This window comes from Etheostoma cragini, chromosome 16 (genome assembly GCF_013103735.1).
Source record: "Etheostoma cragini isolate CJK2018 chromosome 16, CSU_Ecrag_1.0, whole genome shotgun sequence".
Taxonomy (NCBI): domain Eukaryota; kingdom Metazoa; phylum Chordata; class Actinopteri; order Perciformes; family Percidae; genus Etheostoma; species Etheostoma cragini.
In genome coordinates, this window is record NC_048422.1 from 22,686,407 (window position 1) to 22,703,960 (window position 17,554).

The 17,554-nt window shown below is 39.6% G+C and overlaps 1 protein-coding gene across 4 annotated transcripts; it reads right to left on the reverse strand.

Annotated features, from left to right (window-relative positions):
• Nucleotides 1-156: 156 nt before the first annotated feature.
• sbno1 (strawberry notch homolog 1 (Drosophila)) lies at nt 157-16,748 on the reverse strand. 4 transcript variants are annotated; one of them, XM_034896057.1, is made up of 33 exons: nt 16,410-16,748; nt 13,771-13,893; nt 13,583-13,681; nt 13,044-13,268; nt 12,817-12,949; nt 11,995-12,095; nt 11,784-11,880; nt 10,958-11,118; nt 10,513-10,646; nt 10,294-10,384; nt 9,163-9,324; nt 8,881-9,016; nt 8,666-8,771; nt 8,410-8,563; nt 7,884-8,066; nt 7,468-7,565; nt 7,222-7,373; nt 6,844-7,044; nt 5,883-6,053; nt 5,620-5,789; nt 5,373-5,504; nt 4,970-5,105; nt 4,688-4,800; nt 4,506-4,577; nt 4,322-4,421; nt 4,025-4,099; nt 3,750-3,896; nt 3,434-3,528; nt 3,253-3,339; nt 1,971-2,108; nt 1,805-1,881; nt 1,325-1,518; nt 157-436 (listed from the first exon to the last, which is right to left on the reverse strand). In XM_034896057.1, exons 2-33 carry the CDS (start codon nt 13,891-13,893, stop codon nt 294-296), a joined length of 4,206 nt encoding a protein of 1,401 aa, XP_034751948.1. In that variant the 5' UTR covers nt 16,410-16,748; the 3' UTR covers nt 157-293. The 4 variants fall into 4 exon arrangements, with proteins under 4 accessions (XP_034751948.1, XP_034751949.1, XP_034751946.1 ...); XM_034896058.1 differs by having other exon boundaries at nt 4,337-4,421; nt 12,817-12,952; XM_034896055.1 differs by having other exon boundaries at nt 12,817-12,952; nt 16,410-16,747.
• Between the last annotated feature and the right edge of the window lie 806 nt (nt 16,749-17,554).

Genomic DNA, 17,554 nt, shown 5'->3' on the forward strand with positions numbered 1-17,554 from the left:
ATCACCCATCAAAATCTCTCTAGGTGAAAAAAAAAGTGTCTCTGGAGATTTAAAAAAGAAAAGAAAAACAAAACCCTGAAATCTTTTCTCTGTACAACCACTGCTTTACATCGGAGAGTTACCAAACCTTGGTGCGACACCTCAGACAATTCTTTTGGGGGGGGGCACGTGAGGATGCAGAACAACAAACAGCGGTCCTGGAGTCTGCAGTGCAGAGATCGAGACTCATGAGTCAGATCCCTTTGGACTGGGATGTGAGCTTTGAGAAGGGATTTAACATGGTCCACCCCAAACTATGTGTTGGGTGCATGACTGAGACTTTGGGGATGAAGCTGCTGCAGTTTCTGCAGCTCCTGCACAGCGAGCTGCTGACACTGGTCCGACGTTGACAGCTTGTTACATAAAGGAGACACGCAGTTTGCTGGAATGATCAGTCCTGTGCAAGAAAGAAAAAAAAGAAAGAGTTTAGATTTAACTTTGAGCCTGTACCTTGCCTGTGAGACCAATGATGTTGACATTAAAAGCACACATTAAAAAAGGGAAGGGTTTGACATTTTGGGTTTTTTACTTTCTTGCAAAAGTTAGATGAGAAGATTGATAACACTCGTGTTTGTATTTAATGTCCCATAAAACCATCATTGTTTTTTTTTTTTACAGTTTCAAGATATAATGGCTAAAGCTCATAAATTCACAAGATTTAACATTTTAATTAGTGAACTTTAGGCAAGTTACAGGCTAGCGGTTAGCATGGCTCTGTCTCCCATCTTTTTTTGAACACTATATTTTTTCTAAAAATAATTTTCAGTGCAACTGTGATTTGTGTATAGGACAAAAATAAGGTTAACTATATATACACAGTATATATAGGGACAATGAGGCATGAATAAAAGTAAGCCAAGTGTAAGTATGTGCATGGCTACCTATATACACATACATACATCCACATACCTAAAAAACACACATATATATTTCACTTTACTTATGGAAAACAGTTATTGTGTAAGATGCAAACAAAAAAGATTATATGGCCTTCACAGTTTCTTATATAACAGATGATTACATTAGTACCACAGTCCAGTCAATTGCAAGTCAAAAAGGTGCAAAAACAATTGAGATATCTTTGTAGTTTTTCCTTCTTTTTTTACAGACACATGAGAAAATAAATTATCTAGACGTTACCCGGAGAAGCAGCATGTGAGAAAGCAAATGTCCGAATTAATTTGGCCTTGTGTCAGAAAGGGAACATTAACGACTCAGGGGTGTGATCAATCTTCTCATCAAACTTTCAGCAAGAAAAGCAAGCGGTAGCAGGCCGCTGACTTACCAACTATTCTCTGTCCGTCTTCTGTTCTGAGGCGGACAATCTGCACCTTCACATTGGTTCCACTGACTGGCGTTAGCACTTCCTCCAGCTCATTCCACACACTGAGCACGGAGCCACACAGAACGTAGTACGAGCGACACCGAAGGCCGACTTCACACTGAAGACCCACAGATGCTTTCTTACAGTTACCCCGCCTGTGGGCAGAAACAACCATTCTATGTTGGCTTATCAATGTTAACAGTGAAACATACATTTTAGCATTTGGTTTAAAAGGATAAAGCGGTTGATATTTTAATATTGGTTGTTATCAGCTATCCAGTGTAACCAAAGGAACAGGAGAAAATAGTGCATTTGTTGGAGAGTATTTCCAGCAGCAGATTAATCTACATTTGGTGCTCCGGTAGGAGGACAGTGTATAAGGGATTGTGTCACGGTGAAGTACAGAAAAAGACTTTTAACAGATATCTAAAGCGCACATACCAATATGCATGAGCGCAGATCTTTGCTGACAACTTGTACTGGTCAGTCCAGTGCTGCTTGGCATCTTCTGACAAAACCTAACAGGGCAAAAAAAAATTGTAATAAGTCACATGAAACACTGATGTCTTTACTTTTAGTAATCTTAATATAAAGAATGTTGTGTAACCTTTTTAAACTTCTTCTTGATGTCTGCGTAGGTCTCCAGTTTGAGCTGTCTGCCGGTGTTTGGCCTGTGAACTAGGAAGAGCCTCTTCTTGTTGTTCACCTCTTTTACCAGTATGGCCGTTTTCTTGTTGTTCCTCATCTGTAAATGATACGCATACTTAAAAAAAAAAAAGGAGGCACTCCACTGCTTTACATGTGCAGATCGGTTAACTTGTCAGGCGCATTACCAGTCAGCCTGTGAAAACAGTTGTATAAAGTTTTCTGTGGCTCTGGAAGAACTTTGTCATGTCTGACTACGCCGCTGCGCTCCAAACTGAGGACGTGAAGTTTGAAAGACCAGTCAGAGACGGTCTAATGAGAGACGCCATTAAATTAGATTATGGGAAATGTAGGAGGTTTTTGGTCTTGGACCCCGGCTAGGTAATAAAAGTCAGGAAAACTCTGCTACACCTATTCTGACCACTTTTTACAAATCTGTCCAACGTAATGGAAGAGCAATACTTATTTCTCAAGTACCCAAAGTTAGGATGCCGTGTAGGCTACCACTGCACTCAAGATGATGTGTGAACAAGACGTGTGCAAAAAACAAACAAAAAAACCCCAGGAGAAACAGTTCACGTTCTCCTGGAATAACATTTTTCTGAATTACACATTTTGTTGTTAAATATGGTTCAGGAAAATTACAGATAACTAATTTCCACTGATCATGACCAACTACCATTTACGAAATAATCCGACCACTCAATGCTAGCAGATCAGTTTTTTGCTGCTGGACAAAGAGTCCAGTTGAATTTTGGTTTGGCGTGCATAGGATTTTACTAGGGGTGCATGACTGCAAAATGTCAATTTGATATTAATTTTTAGGCTCAAGATTCAATTCAAAAGCGATTCTCAAACTTAAAAAACGACTCACCGTATGTAAATGTAGGTACTTTCCCATGTGATAGTAACCACGCCATTACAAAGCAAAAAAAAAAAAGGGAATCGATATTTGGAATTCTATCTATGTTGAATCTGTAGAGCTTAAATCACATTATGAATGTCAATTAATCTATGGATTAATCAGTAGAATACTCGATTATTAAAATAATCGATAGCTGCAGCCTTAATCTTAAGACATGTTTGTACTACTAACACCTTCAAGATGCAAATAAAAAAATAAAAATAAAGTAGGGATAAAATTGATAAAGTCCAAAAGTCATCACAGCAAGAACGTGAATTTAACCGGTCCAAAGGTTGCAGGGCTAATTTCTAAGTGAGAATTGTCTTCAATCTTCTCATACCTGAACATAGAAACCATCATCTGGTCCATTCTGATCGGCCCAAGCATGCGTGGCTTCCTCCCACGACATCCCCCTCTCAACGCTCACCTGTGAAAAGAGACACAAAGTCAGGTCATGTGACTGCGATCTAACCATATCCTTAAGAGAGGGGGATGGTATATAAATATTTGTAGGAACATACGGTGAAGAGTTCCACATGTCCTGATGTAGTGTAGCCTGGTGTTAGGAATTTCCTGCAGTCTATCTTCTTCACCTTCTCATCACCAGAGCCCAGATCTAATAGAGAACAGGAAGAGAATGATTTTAATACCTTTCAGATCCAATGAGGCGCAGAAATCAAACCTTCAGGGCAGACCGATGATGATGACTCAACTGATTTTCTCAGAGGAAAGCGCTTTGAGGCAGGAGGCACCTTACTATGTTGAATTCCTCAGTTTTGCTTAAATGTTTGTGACAGCTGTTAAATGATAAAATAAAAAGGATGATGACCAGCTTACCAAGAATGCCCATGTCATATCTGCCATTCTTCTTGGCTTCCTGAATAACTGCTGCCAACGTGTCAGAAAAGTACTGGAACAAGGCATTTTGCTGCTGGACCTCCATGCCCAAAATACGGTTCAGGAACTTCCCCATGTTGTTGTAATCTGCAGCGGTACCAAAGTATGTGAATGACAAATATGTAGAAATACCCACAAAACTGTACATGCATTGCAGAACATATTTAACAGAAATAAATAGTTGCAATGTCATTAATTTTAAGTTTTAAAATCACCTTTGTCCAGTGACATTGCCCCAGATCTGTCCTCCAAATTTATGAGCCCCACGCCTATTAATCCACTTTGAATTTCTACAGAAGGATAATACTGTTGTTACTCATAGCCACACAAGAAGAACCATCAACTAAAAAATAAAATACAGAAATCAACAAGATACTAATTACAAAATAATAATTACACAAACATCTAGGGGTAAACTAGATGTACAACAAACAGAAAATCGGTTGGAAATGATGGACTGAAAGGAAAATACATCCATTACTACGTTTGGAATAGGACATAAATCTAAGTACCTTTGAAGAAATCCCCTTTAAAGTTAGAGGGTGGAGACACTAACGGAGAATCAAGCTTAACAATTGACTTCATCACAATTTCCAGAGCGTTTCTGCCGTACTGTAACAAAGATAAAAGTGAGTGAGTAACAGGTAAATAAAGACATTGTTAAGAACTTCTGAGGCAAATACTTAATGTTCGTACTTTGTTGTCAAAATTAAACCTGCTGAGATCTCGAGTTTCTGTTGCTCTTCTGTCCCCGTGAGTGAGAGCACCCTGTTACAAAGATTTAAAAAATAAGTTGATATTTAACATAAATAAATAACTTGCGTTAAAAACCTTTTCACAACAACAAAAAGATTATTATGAGTTCAAGTACTCCTCACCAGGCTTTCTAGTCTCTTGGCAACAATGGATGCAAATCTCTGCTCTCCTGCAAGCTCCGATATGAGGAAGACGTATTCTGGAGCTGTGACCTGGTTCGACCTGTGAGTTCTCCCTGTGACCACGCAACAGAGCCGAGTATTAAAACACATTGTTATTCCATTTATGAAGACAGTCCAACTTTCATGCCCAAACTGACACTTTGTCTGGTACAAGAGAACCAGTTTTGAATAACTGTCATTAAGTTTGTTTGTGTCTTCATAGTGAGATTAGTATCCACTGACCGAACTGCTGTATAGCTCTGTCTGCACTCCACGGCAGCTCTAGTGTCATGTGGACTCTCCGCCGCTGGTTCTTCACTCGCCGATCGGCCTGTAGGGATATCCCGGAGCTGGCAGCTTCCGAGATGATGGCTATGTTCTGGTTAAAAAAGAAAAGACAAATTTTATTTTTCACATAAAGTTGTGGAATTAGCAGCTAATATGTTTTCATTTATTAAAAGGCTGTCATTCCTGTACAAATTATTAAATTAACCACAAGCCATTAATTATTATTACTTGATTGGCTGGATTAGTCTGTACCCAAAGAAGTCTTGATTAAGTTGTTAAAGCAGCAAACATCCAACCATTTTTTGAGTTGCATGTTTGTGACATCTTCCCCCATTTAGATAAATAACTTTGCGTGTACCTTCTCTCCATCCATGAACCTTTGCTTCTCTGTAAGATTGAGGATTTCCACCGGGACGTCCAGCTCAGAGCGAGATTCATACGTGATGGTGCCATCGTCGTTGCTGACAACACGACCTTTGCGTCCAGTCATCTGAAACACAGTTGATGTAAAAGTGAAGGGAGTTAAGATACAAATCAAATGTGGATCCAGATTCAAAAGAAAGACAAACTACAACAAAAACGAAACCAGCCACAATTGTTTCTACCTCAGCTACGTTCTCGGGTCCTCCCAGTTCATCTATTAGCTCGTCCAGAGTATTGGGAGGTAGATCTTCAGCTAGTTCCTCAAGTTTTTCCAGCAGATCTTTCTTCATTTTCTGGGCATGTTCCACTGCATCCTGACTTGTTAGACAGCTATCCTGACTCTCTGCCTTGACTTATGAACAAGTAAAAACGAGGCATTCGTTAATCTTCAGAAGGCTGAATAGGACTACTGTAATCCTGCTTTGCCATGTGCTATCGGGCTTACCTATGGCTGGTGTGCTGGCGGGAACAACGGGGGCAGTGAAGGCCGGTCTGGTGGAGCCCAGCCCAGAGGCTAACAAGGCACTTTGAATAGAGTCTGGATCAATACTCTTCTTTCTCTTTTTCTTTTTCTTCTCTTTCCCTTTCTTTGGTTCCTTTCTGATGAGCCAGGGATCTAAAACAAAGGAAGACACAACAGTTTCCTGTAAACACTGAATTGGATATAAAAATGTCTTAATTCCAGGTCCTGGTCCAGAACTCAGAGTCCCAGTAAGAGCCTGAGTCCTGTTCCACAGCTCATATGGGATTTGTTGAGGTTTTTGTTATTAGCGAACCACAATAGAAGAAGCAACTGATGCCTGTTCAGACAGTTGAGGTGAAATATAAATGAACGTTGTGCTTTTTATTATCTAATTCAGAAAATATTTATTCTGGCTCATTAAAAAAAAATTGTTAACATTAATTAGCTTCAGATGGTAAAAGGAAACCAGTTATTCCACCAAGCTTCTGTTTGTCTTGTTGATTTGTTTTTGTTTTCTTTTATTTATTTGGTGATTATTATTTTTGCCCAATAATTTTTGACCTTCAGAGTTTTAAGAAGGAAACTAAGCAATTTAATTTAATTTTTAATTTTAATCTGTTTATTGATCCCCCATGGGGAAATTATAATGTACACTCTGTGTCCACACTTTGTTAGTTTACACACACACACACACACGCACACACACGATCTATACATGCACTAATGGAGAGATGTCAGAGTGAGTGGGCTGCTATCCGAAGCAGCACCCTGAGCGGGTGGGGGGGTTACGGTGCCTTGCTCAACAGCACCTGGCAGTGCCCAGGAGGTGAAGTGGCATCTCTCCATCCACCAATCCACACTCCGTAAGAGCAAGGAATTGAATAATAATTTTTTTTTTTTAAGTATTAAATTCATCTTCCACAGCCAAGCTCAGAAGTCTCACCATCTTCATCGCCATCGGACTCGTCTCTGAATGGGTTGAAATCGTCGTCTTCGTCCCCTGAGCTGACAGATTTGAAGCTGTCGTCGCTGTCTTTCCCAGACTCTCTGTCCGACTCCTCCGACTGGCTCTCCTCCGAGCTGGTACCCGACAAACCACCGTGCTTGCGAGGCTTCTTTTTCTGCTGCTTTTTTATCTCAGAACCTGGTGAGATGATCAGATTACAATGGGGCAAAATGATAAACATCAAAGGAGATTAATCCGCACATAACTCTGTTCACGAAAACCAAGACAATGCATTTTTTTTAAGACAAGCCAGTGGTTATTTCATGGATTTTCTGAGAAGGCCACTTCAGGTTTAATCTCCAAAATAATAATCACCTTTTCTTTTCTTGCCCTTCGGTTCTGGTTGTGCTGCAGTGTCACTGGGAGAGGGGGTCTTCTTAGTTGGGAGGTCGATACCTAGAAGGCTGTAAAGCTTCTGTCTGTCAGGAGCTGGAAAGTGCTTCTCAACCAGGGACTGCAGCACACCTCTACAACGACATACAAAATGTCAGTAAAGTGACACATACATACATCATTTGGTTTAAAATTGTATGGGAAAATTAATCTGAAGTCGGTCCGTACTTTGCAGTTGACACAAAGTCGTTGAGCTCCCCTCCTCCCTCCTCCAAGGCCTCAAGTGTTCTTGCCTCTCCAGTGGACTGAAGACCGATCACCACACACTGCAGGAGAAATGTGAATAACGTTAGAGGAGGCAGCACAACATTAACCATTTCAGGAATTCATCAAGTAGCTTTTGTCTGGCAAAGTATTAATCTCTTGTTTTGCAGTGTTGACCAGAGTGCATTCGGCTAAATCCGAAAGTAAGTCAAACAATAGCCTCTGTGATCTTTTTAAAAAGTTTCCTCTATGGAGTGGTCGGGTACCAGGGGTTTTCTGAATTCAGGTGGTCTGAGATCAAATTTGAGATCATTAAATTGAGATTGTAATGTAAATTGCAGTAATTGTACAGCCCAAACTTTGTACTTTATTAGTCTCACCTTTCCATTTTGGACCTCCTCTCGGGCCAACTGAACCACTCTGCGGACTTTGGAGGCGATGCACAGGTATTTGAAGAACCTCTGGTGAGCAGACCAGAACTGACCCCACATGGACTTTTTCATGCGTTGCTCTGCATCCATCAGGTTGGCTGCCTGCTGGAACTTTTCACGTGCTGTCACCCACTGGGAGAAGCAGGAGAGAATAATCAGTTATAAACAGCAAAAATAAAGCACTGTAGCAACATGTTTAAAAAGCATGTCTTTGCTAATTCTTTAGCTTAGAATTGATATGAGTCTCTGCCACGATTTCTTTCTCACAATGTAATGTTTATTGCACATATCAACCTTTACAAAACAAATTGGCACTACCAAACATGTTTCTTTTGCACCTATAGCACCCAGGTGAGCTTTGAATGGTCATGACCAGGGATACACCCATGTAGACTGGTTTGGTTTGAATCCCGATCAGACAACCCTAGCCCAACCCTGCTAGGTAGGGCCAAAGGGGTATTATTCTTGTACTTACCAGCCTCACTGATTTGTTGTACATGTTGATGTATTTCTGAGTCAGGGGAACCTCCTCGATCTTAAAAGTCACACCTGTAAAACTCAACTGCCTTGCAATGTACATTCCCCTCAGTTTCATGTCCATAGCTACTATCTCCATGGCGCCAACACCTCTAAAATTGAAGTGAGAAAAACATGTTGAATGTTTAGACAGGTCCAACCCGCTCTAAAGTCTATTTGTTTTTCTTTTGTCACCTGCAAAAACAAAAACTTACCTCCGTTCAACAGCTTGGATAAAGTTGCCAAATTCTCTGAAGGGTGTTTTATGCCCCCAGATGCCCAGACGATTCATATAGGCCATATTTCGTGGTTCAGAGGCACCTGAATTGAAATAGTACTTTTTTTAACTGTACAAATTCCAACACCTCCACCCAAGTGTAGACTGCAAATTCATTCAAAAAGATGATTTCAATTGACTGTGTCCACTAACCTGTAGCACTTGCATACACAACCCGAGCCTTGGGAAGTTTGTTCTGCAGTTCCAACACTGCAAGCCCAGTTTTTGTTGGTTTGGATGATCCAATTGGACATACATTTTTGGCTTTGTGACACTCGTCATACACAATCTAAAAAACACTTGGTTAAGGAAAGTTGTTACAAAGCCATTCTAAAAATCACTTTTATGGAATTTGGACCACAAAGTTATTTAGTTTTGTCCACACAAAAAGACATAGTAACATTTATTCTACTAACTGATGGCCAAAAAGGATACAACTCCATCAAAGTCCTCCCCACACCAGTGGAGAAGCTGTTGAAATCTGGTCTTGTACTTCCCTCCTGATTGGCTCTCTCCTATCAAGGAAGAGTAGGTGGCGAATATCACACCTTTCTTCACACTCCCATTGTGTTTTGAGGAGATTTTGCCATATTTGAACTGAAAATATAAACATGAAAGAGAGTCACACTTTGGTACCGTTCAGACCTTTTTTAACCCTAACCACAACTGGAAATTTCTTCCAGTTGACTGTGTCAAAATTATTTAATGAAAGTTAACTTAATGTTTTATTCAGTTTTCAGTGGCCAAAGCGAGGGCTGCTCAACTATTGTTTTTTGCCGAGAGCCCGCGTTGACAGCCACAAGGATGGACAATCTGTTTAGCCATCTCCGCTGGGTCTGCTGCTGCCTCGGCCGGGAGCAACACGAAACAGATTGACCGCAGGCTCTTTGCTGCCGTTGGCCCACTGATTCGTGCATCATTGTTTTGTTGTATTGCATTATAGCAACGACTACGTCTCACAGTTCTGACTTTTATTTTATTTTGTTGAATTTCCTTCAACTCCCACAATAAAAGCCCCCAATTATGTTTTAATGAAGAGGCATTATTCAGGAAATGTTGGTTCTACTTTAGCAGTTACTTAATGACACTGTAAAATAAAGCTTATTTCAAACACGGATGCAGGAGACAAACTAAACTTCAATAAATGAACAAACAGTTAGAAGCTCCAAAAGTACAGAGCTGAACACATACTTTTAAAAACGACTGCCTTGCACAGGAAAATCCAAACTTATTACACACAGATCCCAACCGCTGAGAAAAGTTACGTCCTTAAGCTAACAGAGACCGTAGGCCGTGCTTTTACATCGGTCGTCGCAAATTTTGTAATAGCTTTTCATTTTTTGGTAAAGTCACAGTTAAAAAGTACACATCACTAACAAAAGCCATTTCAAAAGCATATCGAGCGGGGAACTGAGATGCGATCACAAGTGGTCACTCAAAGACGAATGGAGACACATTCTGCCAGGTGTGAACACACCTGCTTAAAGATGTCCACTTGATAAACCTCTTAGACATTATGAAACCAGGAGACACTAGTTTCATCTATGCATCGTAAAAGTATCTCACCTTGTTCAGTGAGTGAACCTGGATGTTTTTGGCTCCTATGTCCTTTAAATCCCTTTCAGCATCATACTTCAAGTCATTTGAGACACTAAACCTGTAATAAAAAAATATATATTAATAAAAAGAGGAGGATACGCAAGAACAGGTCGGTTAGCACACCATTTATTAAAAAAAGTAATACTTTATAATTCCCTGTGTTGAATACTGATTTGGGGCATTTACCAAAGTGATCTTTTCCTTCCTAAAAGGTAATTCTCATAGATGATCCCTGCGATGGTGCGGCCTTTCCCAACACCAGCTCCATCTCCGATCAGATAGGCAGCTCGATCCCCGCTGGGGAGGAATGTCTCGTGTTGCTGTGGTACACAGGAGAAAAATGCACAATAAAAACTAGTTAAGTCTCAGAGTTTTAAAAAAAGAGACACATTTGAAAATGTATTTTAGTCATTTGACTATTGTTTTTTTTAATTTGGTTTCAGTCAACAAAAAGGTGTGTGATCGTAAATAATTGCTTTGTTCACGCAATCACTTACTTTTTATTTATTGACAAGAAAAAATGTTATTACCGGTAAATGTTATTTTATTGTTGTGTTTGTTTGTTTGTTTATTGTGAAAAAAGATGTCAATGAATATCTTCAGTCACAGTTTAAGTTTTCTCAATGCCTACCTGAGCAGCATATGTTATTGCCTCCAGCTGCAGAGCAGACAGGCAGCCACGATCAATGACTTCTTCTGGGATGGACAGTCTGTACCACACCTCTGGGGGGTTTACACTGGACAGGGAACTGGTCTCCACCACAGGATCAGGATGCCGCAGGCCGATCTTTACTGCATTAACAAACTTACTGGTCAGTGGATCGAGTGTAAAGCAACAGCAGGATGTATCAGAGTCTCCCATACACGGGTTAGACTGGGGTGCCCCGCCCAGGTAGATGAAATCTGACTTCAGTCAAAATCAGAACATTTATTTTTCCATTTATTATAACGATGGAATTTTATAGCACAGAAACCAGTTGCCTCCAGCCCCTTCCCATGTGGAACTCACCCGCCGCGTGCATGTCACAGCGTCAACGATTCACTTCAGGCGTATTGTTTGTAATTGTTTTGTCACTGTTTGTGTTTCTTAACTATATAAAAAGAAAAAATGATCACAAAAAAAAGAAAAAAGACTAACTTCATGAAACCCAGAGTTGGGTTTACATTAGTAGTAGCAAAGATTCTTTAAAAGCAGATGTTACTACCAATGGGCTGCTGTTATCATTTAATCATGTCTTATTTTATTTTTAAGAGTTGCTAGGTGAGCCGCTGGGTGGCAGTATTAAATCTAATTAATTGAATTTTGAAAAGTAATGAGTAAATGATTGTTTACACATTATGCTTAACCCATTTTGTCTTGGTGATCTCAATGGGGGAAGTTCTAACGGCAAAAGTATTAAGGGGAATTTCATAGTTCAGTTTTTTCCTATTTCAACACACACAGCAGTCATACTTACATTTCATTGGCATGTACTCTGCATAAGTCTCTGCATGGCCCAACTCGTCTTCCTCTTCCTCCTCAGGCTCATCCTCCTCCTTCATCCCGGGGACTTTCTGTCAACAGAGATTTACAGAACCATAAATACTGACTTGCAAATATTGCCTTTAACATACCAGCAACTTTGCCAAAATTCAACAGCTTTGTAAAATTAATATTATGATACTCACCAGAGAATGTGAGAACGTTTGCATTTTAACGTCATCATTGTACCAGATCCTGGGAGCATCTTTAGCCAATACTTCCTTCTTGATCCCATTGTTCATTTCACCTGAAACACCAGACACAACAATTGTTACTTTAAGAGTTTCTTAAATACTAAACAAGAGTTCATTTCAAAGTATTAAAATTTGGATTAACACAAAATAATAAGTTATGTTATACACACAAAAATATCAAACATCAACTTGTTGAAGCTTCTTAGTTGTGAGAAGTTGATGCTTTTTTTTGTCTAATGTAAAAAGACCCCCAATACTTTCAGACATTGTTAGGACCAAGTGATCAATCAATATAACAACGGTCATCACTGAAATTATAATAGTTTGTTGTAGCCCTGGTGCATTTATTAAAAACAAAGATTTAATTAACGTTATTGTAAAATGTGAATGGGAGAGGGCATACTGGGCTTACAGGGACCTGGGACTTTTGTAATAAGGTTTCCTCTTCGGGGTAAGCAGGGAAACTGTTTTGCTCTGACTTAACACAGATGGCAAGTCTCTGCTATGATTTGAACCTGCAATAGGTACTCTATACCATTAGGAAATAACACCAAACTACAGTTTTTTGGCTCATTACTGTGATTCTTCGGAGCTTACATGAACTTTGTTTTTACAACCTCTTTAAATATCTTATGAGCCTCTCCAAAAGGGGAAGATTAAAACCATACGCTACTTTCATGTTTGCTAATTTTTAATTAAAATGTAAAAGATACTGCTCAGCCCTTTGGTAAAAAAAACACCAATCTCATGCACATTAAAATAACTTAAAATGACCTGTGGCTGTTGCTGTTGCTACTGGTGGAGCAATGTTAGGTGGAGGCTTTAGCTTCATGAGCTCCATCAGACTGTTGCCCTTCACACCGGTGGTCTTCACATTGCCGGTCCTAAGGAGGTCTCTCAACTGAATCTGCTAAAAAAGAAAATGTATAAATCAGCATAACCAAAAGAATTCCTTTTCTCTGTGTGATTTCGTCATTTAAGATTTTTTTTTAAATGGATACCTGATCTCTGTTGGAAGGCACTACTGTGGATGCTGAAGGAGGAATACTTGACGAGGGGTTCGAAGAACCTCGAAGGGCTGAATTATTAACATGGACCACTTTGGTGACAGTTATTGTGTGTTTGATAGGGTTCGTGACTGATTGTTTGGTCACAGCAGCTCCGAGTGACGGCAACTGATTCAGCTGATTTAAGACAAACGTGGTGGTTGATGGCTGAGGTTTGTGCTGTTGGAGACATTGACCAGAAAGAAGTTTTGATTTTAATACATACCCAAAAAACATTGGCTGTAACTTAACTATGTCTTCTAATAGAGGATTTTCACTGACTCCACGTTTTGGGCAGTAACTCGGATGCGCGGCCATATTGGAGACACTCGGTGTAAACAACGGAACTAAGTACAAATATCCCTTTTAAAGTACATTTAGAACAGATTAAAAAAAACTATGGAAATCATAAGAATTAACATTTAAATCGACCGACCGCCCTACTTGTAAATTATTTAAGGGGACTTTAGGGAAGTCCTTCTCTATAATCTTACCCTGATAGTAACTATTGGGACTGGAGCTGGAAGTTCAGTTCGAACAACTCCCACGGACTCCGTCCCCACACCAACATCCAGGGCACTGATCGCAATAGACTGCAAGAGGACCAGAAATCATAACATTAAGCTATGAAAACATTAAAAAATAAATCACTCTTCCTTCAAAAGAACTAAGACAATCTTACTTGCTGGGTTGTAGAGGGCTGTGCAACATCCTGAGAATCAACAACATCAAATAGCCCAATATCATTCGGACAAATGCCGCTCTCACTTAGGGCAGCGAGAAGTAAATCCTGTCCAGGATCCATCTGCAAGACAAATATACACATTATAAAAAATGATAAAACTACACCAACATTTTTAAGATGTGGATTAATCTACTGCACAAAATAAATTTGCATCAATTTGGATTGTCAATTAAACGTAGTATTTAAGAGAACATTTGCAGGTTTAAGCATCTCAAAGGATTTACAGCTTAGTGTATGCATGTGTTGTAAAAAATAAATGTGTTGTCTGGCAAGAAAACGTAAAAGTTGAAATGCAACACATCACATATCATGCCATTTTCACCTAACTCCATAAATGTAATGTAACACTTATTTAACCTTGAAATTTGATTGTTTACTTGCCACACGTGAAGTTCTCACCTGCCCAGAGTGTTACTTTAAACATTTCCAAAAAGACTAATCTCCCCTTAACCCTATTGAGTGAACCAGAAGCGGCTAACAACCATAAGAGCATCAATAACAGTTACTAGTTTACACAAATCTATCTGCAGAAGCCATGAGTGAAAAGATGCAATGGTGCATGGTTACAGAAAGAAAACCAACACAGAAATGTGACCCCCCCCCCCCCCCAAAAAAGCATGAACCAAAAATCACAAATGGATATTAGGACCCACATGAATAGCGCACACATGTGATCCTACACGGAATGCAATGTTACCTTCAAAGCCCAGTTTTCAAATGATAAAACACAACAGTAATACATGTTTACATTCAGTATAAAAAAATACCACGCATTTGTTAACTGTAACACACACACACACACACACACACAGACTGTTTTTAGATCTAATGTCAGCAACATATCAAACGTATTAAAACGTTCACCTCGCTGTGTTGTCTCCTGTTGCGCACACCGAAAAAGTTAAAATAAAACACTAAAACGCAACACGGACTCGAATCAACTAAATTCACTCAAAATCATCATGTACGACAGAGGAATGAGACTTAGCCGTTTCTAGCAGCAACGTCTGCACGCAAGGACTACTTCCAAAGTGACCCAAAACAAGACACGTGTTTGCAATGCCCTGCTCTGGTACGTTCAACTTCCTGCTCCCTCTGACTCAAACGTAGCTTCCCCTCTCCCCCGGTCTCATTGTCAGCGCCGCCGGTTATTAATTATTTACACAAACAAGCACAATGCGTGATAGGAGAAGACATTTTGAGCGTTGCTACACTTAAGTGTTTAACACAGCTAATTTGGCACCAGCTTACCTTTGACTGACACACTGACGCTCCAAGCTAAACGGTCCGGTTGGACCCGGGTGACACGGCTTTGCACGACTGTGCTAACCGAGGGCTAACTTTCACATTCACTTCAATGACACCACACAGTGAAGTCACACACACACCTAATTTACCTATAGTTAAATGCTAAACATTGTAGAACTACATGTATGAAAGTCGTTATGTGTTAACGGTGACCACGGAGACCTGCTCACATTTGTCACTTAGCTTTTAACCTTAGCCCCGCTGTTACCACTTACTATTTAATACCTGTGATTAATCCTAGGTCCTAGGTTTAATGATGTCCACTGTAGGCCACATTACATTTCATATACATTACATTATAGTAAATACAAAATATGTAAGCTGATTTCTATAGTTAAAAAACAAATGTGCTGTTAAATATTGTCAACATATAGCAGTTTTGTAACTATCAAAATTGAACATACTTTTTAATCAGATAGCACTATATTTGGGGATTTGGGGAAATACGGCTTCATCAAAATGGATAATCTCCTGAATTTTGAAGTATAGTTGCATTTAGGTATTTATCTGTAGCTACTCGGTGCAAATATACCGCTATAGAGTGCAATACGAATAATAAATAAGACATAATGTACATAATGCCATAAATAAATAAATAAATAAATAAAGTTGTGTTATAAACATAACCTGTCCAAACAGTTAACGGCTAATGGTGAAAGCCATACAAAATAAACAGGTTGATAAGGTACATTTCAAGGCTAGCCTGTTGGTAAGCCAAATTATTTTTTCCTAGGATGGAAAGGGCATGACCCGTCATGCTCTCCCTCTGATTGGCTAGGACTCGATGCCTGCTCTGGTTGGGTTGGTTAGATTTAGTCAAAAGGAGTGGGATTGGTTAGGGTAGGAATTTCAGGATAAGCCAATCAGAGACGGAGTAGGGCGGGACATGCCTTCGGGATCCTAGATATTAAAAATAATAGCTGTTGGAAGGAGTTGTTGATAAAATGACGTTATATAGTTTTAATTTAAAAAACCTTAACCTAGATTAACCTTGAATGTCAGTGTGTCCTTCTCAACCTTTACACCCCCGGCAGCTAGGCTCGGAAGCGAGGTTAAGCTAACGGCTCCCTCGCATTGTTGTGATGTTGTTCTGTGTCATTGCTGTTGCTAAGCTAACACTAGCAACGAGGAGTAAACGAAGACGAAGCTGTCACAAATCGAAATATAACACTTTCTTTGCATATCACCGCGCCACGAAAAGTTCTTGTCATTAATAACCGGGACATCGGTGTCAGACATTACGTATGCCCACGCTGAAATGAACTTACCTGACAGTGTAACGGCCGCTCTTGGCTCCCGGTGGCGGCGCTCAGTAGATCGTCAGTTTGTTGTCCTCTTCGCTCCGCCGCACAGACGCCATCTTTTTTATCAAACGTTTAGCCGCATGCTGGTCACGTGACGTGCAGGCCCGTTTTCGCACTTAAATTCCTCGCGCAGCGTCGGTAAAAACGGGTCTCCAAGCTGCTGACGGACGTCCGTGCATCACAATAAACCGATAAAACCGAGCAAGTTAGCATTTCTAAAACGTTAGCACTATCGACAAACATAGCAGAGTCCGCAAGCTAATACCACATCACGTGACACCGCGAGATCTTGAGAGGAAGTGACGATTCAAAAATGTCTTCTTCGTTCTTCCAGAGCTCTCTTCCTTTTTTCACTTTATTTATAAGAACCCAACAGTACGTACACACAAACCTGTCGATACCAGAGGTACAAATAAAAAAGAAATAATAAAATACCAATCAGAATCATATTTATTACCAGAGTTATTTTTACTTTTGGATTTGCCTTGGTGTATTTTGTGCATGCAACAAACAGCATGCATATTAAACAGGGAATAAACAATAAGTCAAGAATCTAAACGCAGAATAGATAGTCCTAAATAAAAAAGAATATAAAATAGACACTAAAATAACAAATATGTACAATAAAACTGACTGTATAGTACAGATCAGGCTGTACTGTATCATAGTAATAGTCTAGTCTATGAACATTTCCAAGACCAAATCTTTCCTTCTCTTAAGGCTGGTGACGGTCATCTTTTCCGGTCTCAAGAATAATTATACCTCAACTAAAACTTGATATTATCCCAGAGGAGCATCTGTGGTGCAGCAAGGCATACGTGCAAGACAGTTAGAAATACAGTACAATAACAGGAGATCCACATGAAATGAGGCACTAAATAGTAAGCACATGGACTAGATAGATAGAAAGATAGATAGATAGATAGATAGATATTTATTGATCCCAAAAAATGGGAAATTACAGTGTTACAGCAGCACACAAAATATACATACATACAATATACATGAAATAATAACAATAACAATTATTAAATAAAAAACTAAAATGCAGCCATACATTCACATAATTCTAAATAGATCATTTGTTTTGTTCATTTTCATTTTCTTTC

Bases quoted from the DNA above. Each gene is read 5' to 3' on its own strand.
- sbno1 (XM_034896055.1), bottom strand. From the start codon at position 13,893: ATGGATCCTGGACAGGATTTACTTCTCGCTGCCCTAAGTGAGAGCGGC. The intron at 12,953-13,043 runs GTATCCATTTAA...TTTCTTTTTTAG, and splicing joins TGCCTTCCAACAGAGATCAG to CAGATTCAGTTGAGAGACCT. The intron at 4,801-4,969 runs GTCAGTGGATAC...GCGTGGTCACAG, and splicing joins CAGAGCTATACAGCAGTTCG to GGAGAACTCACAGGTCGAAC.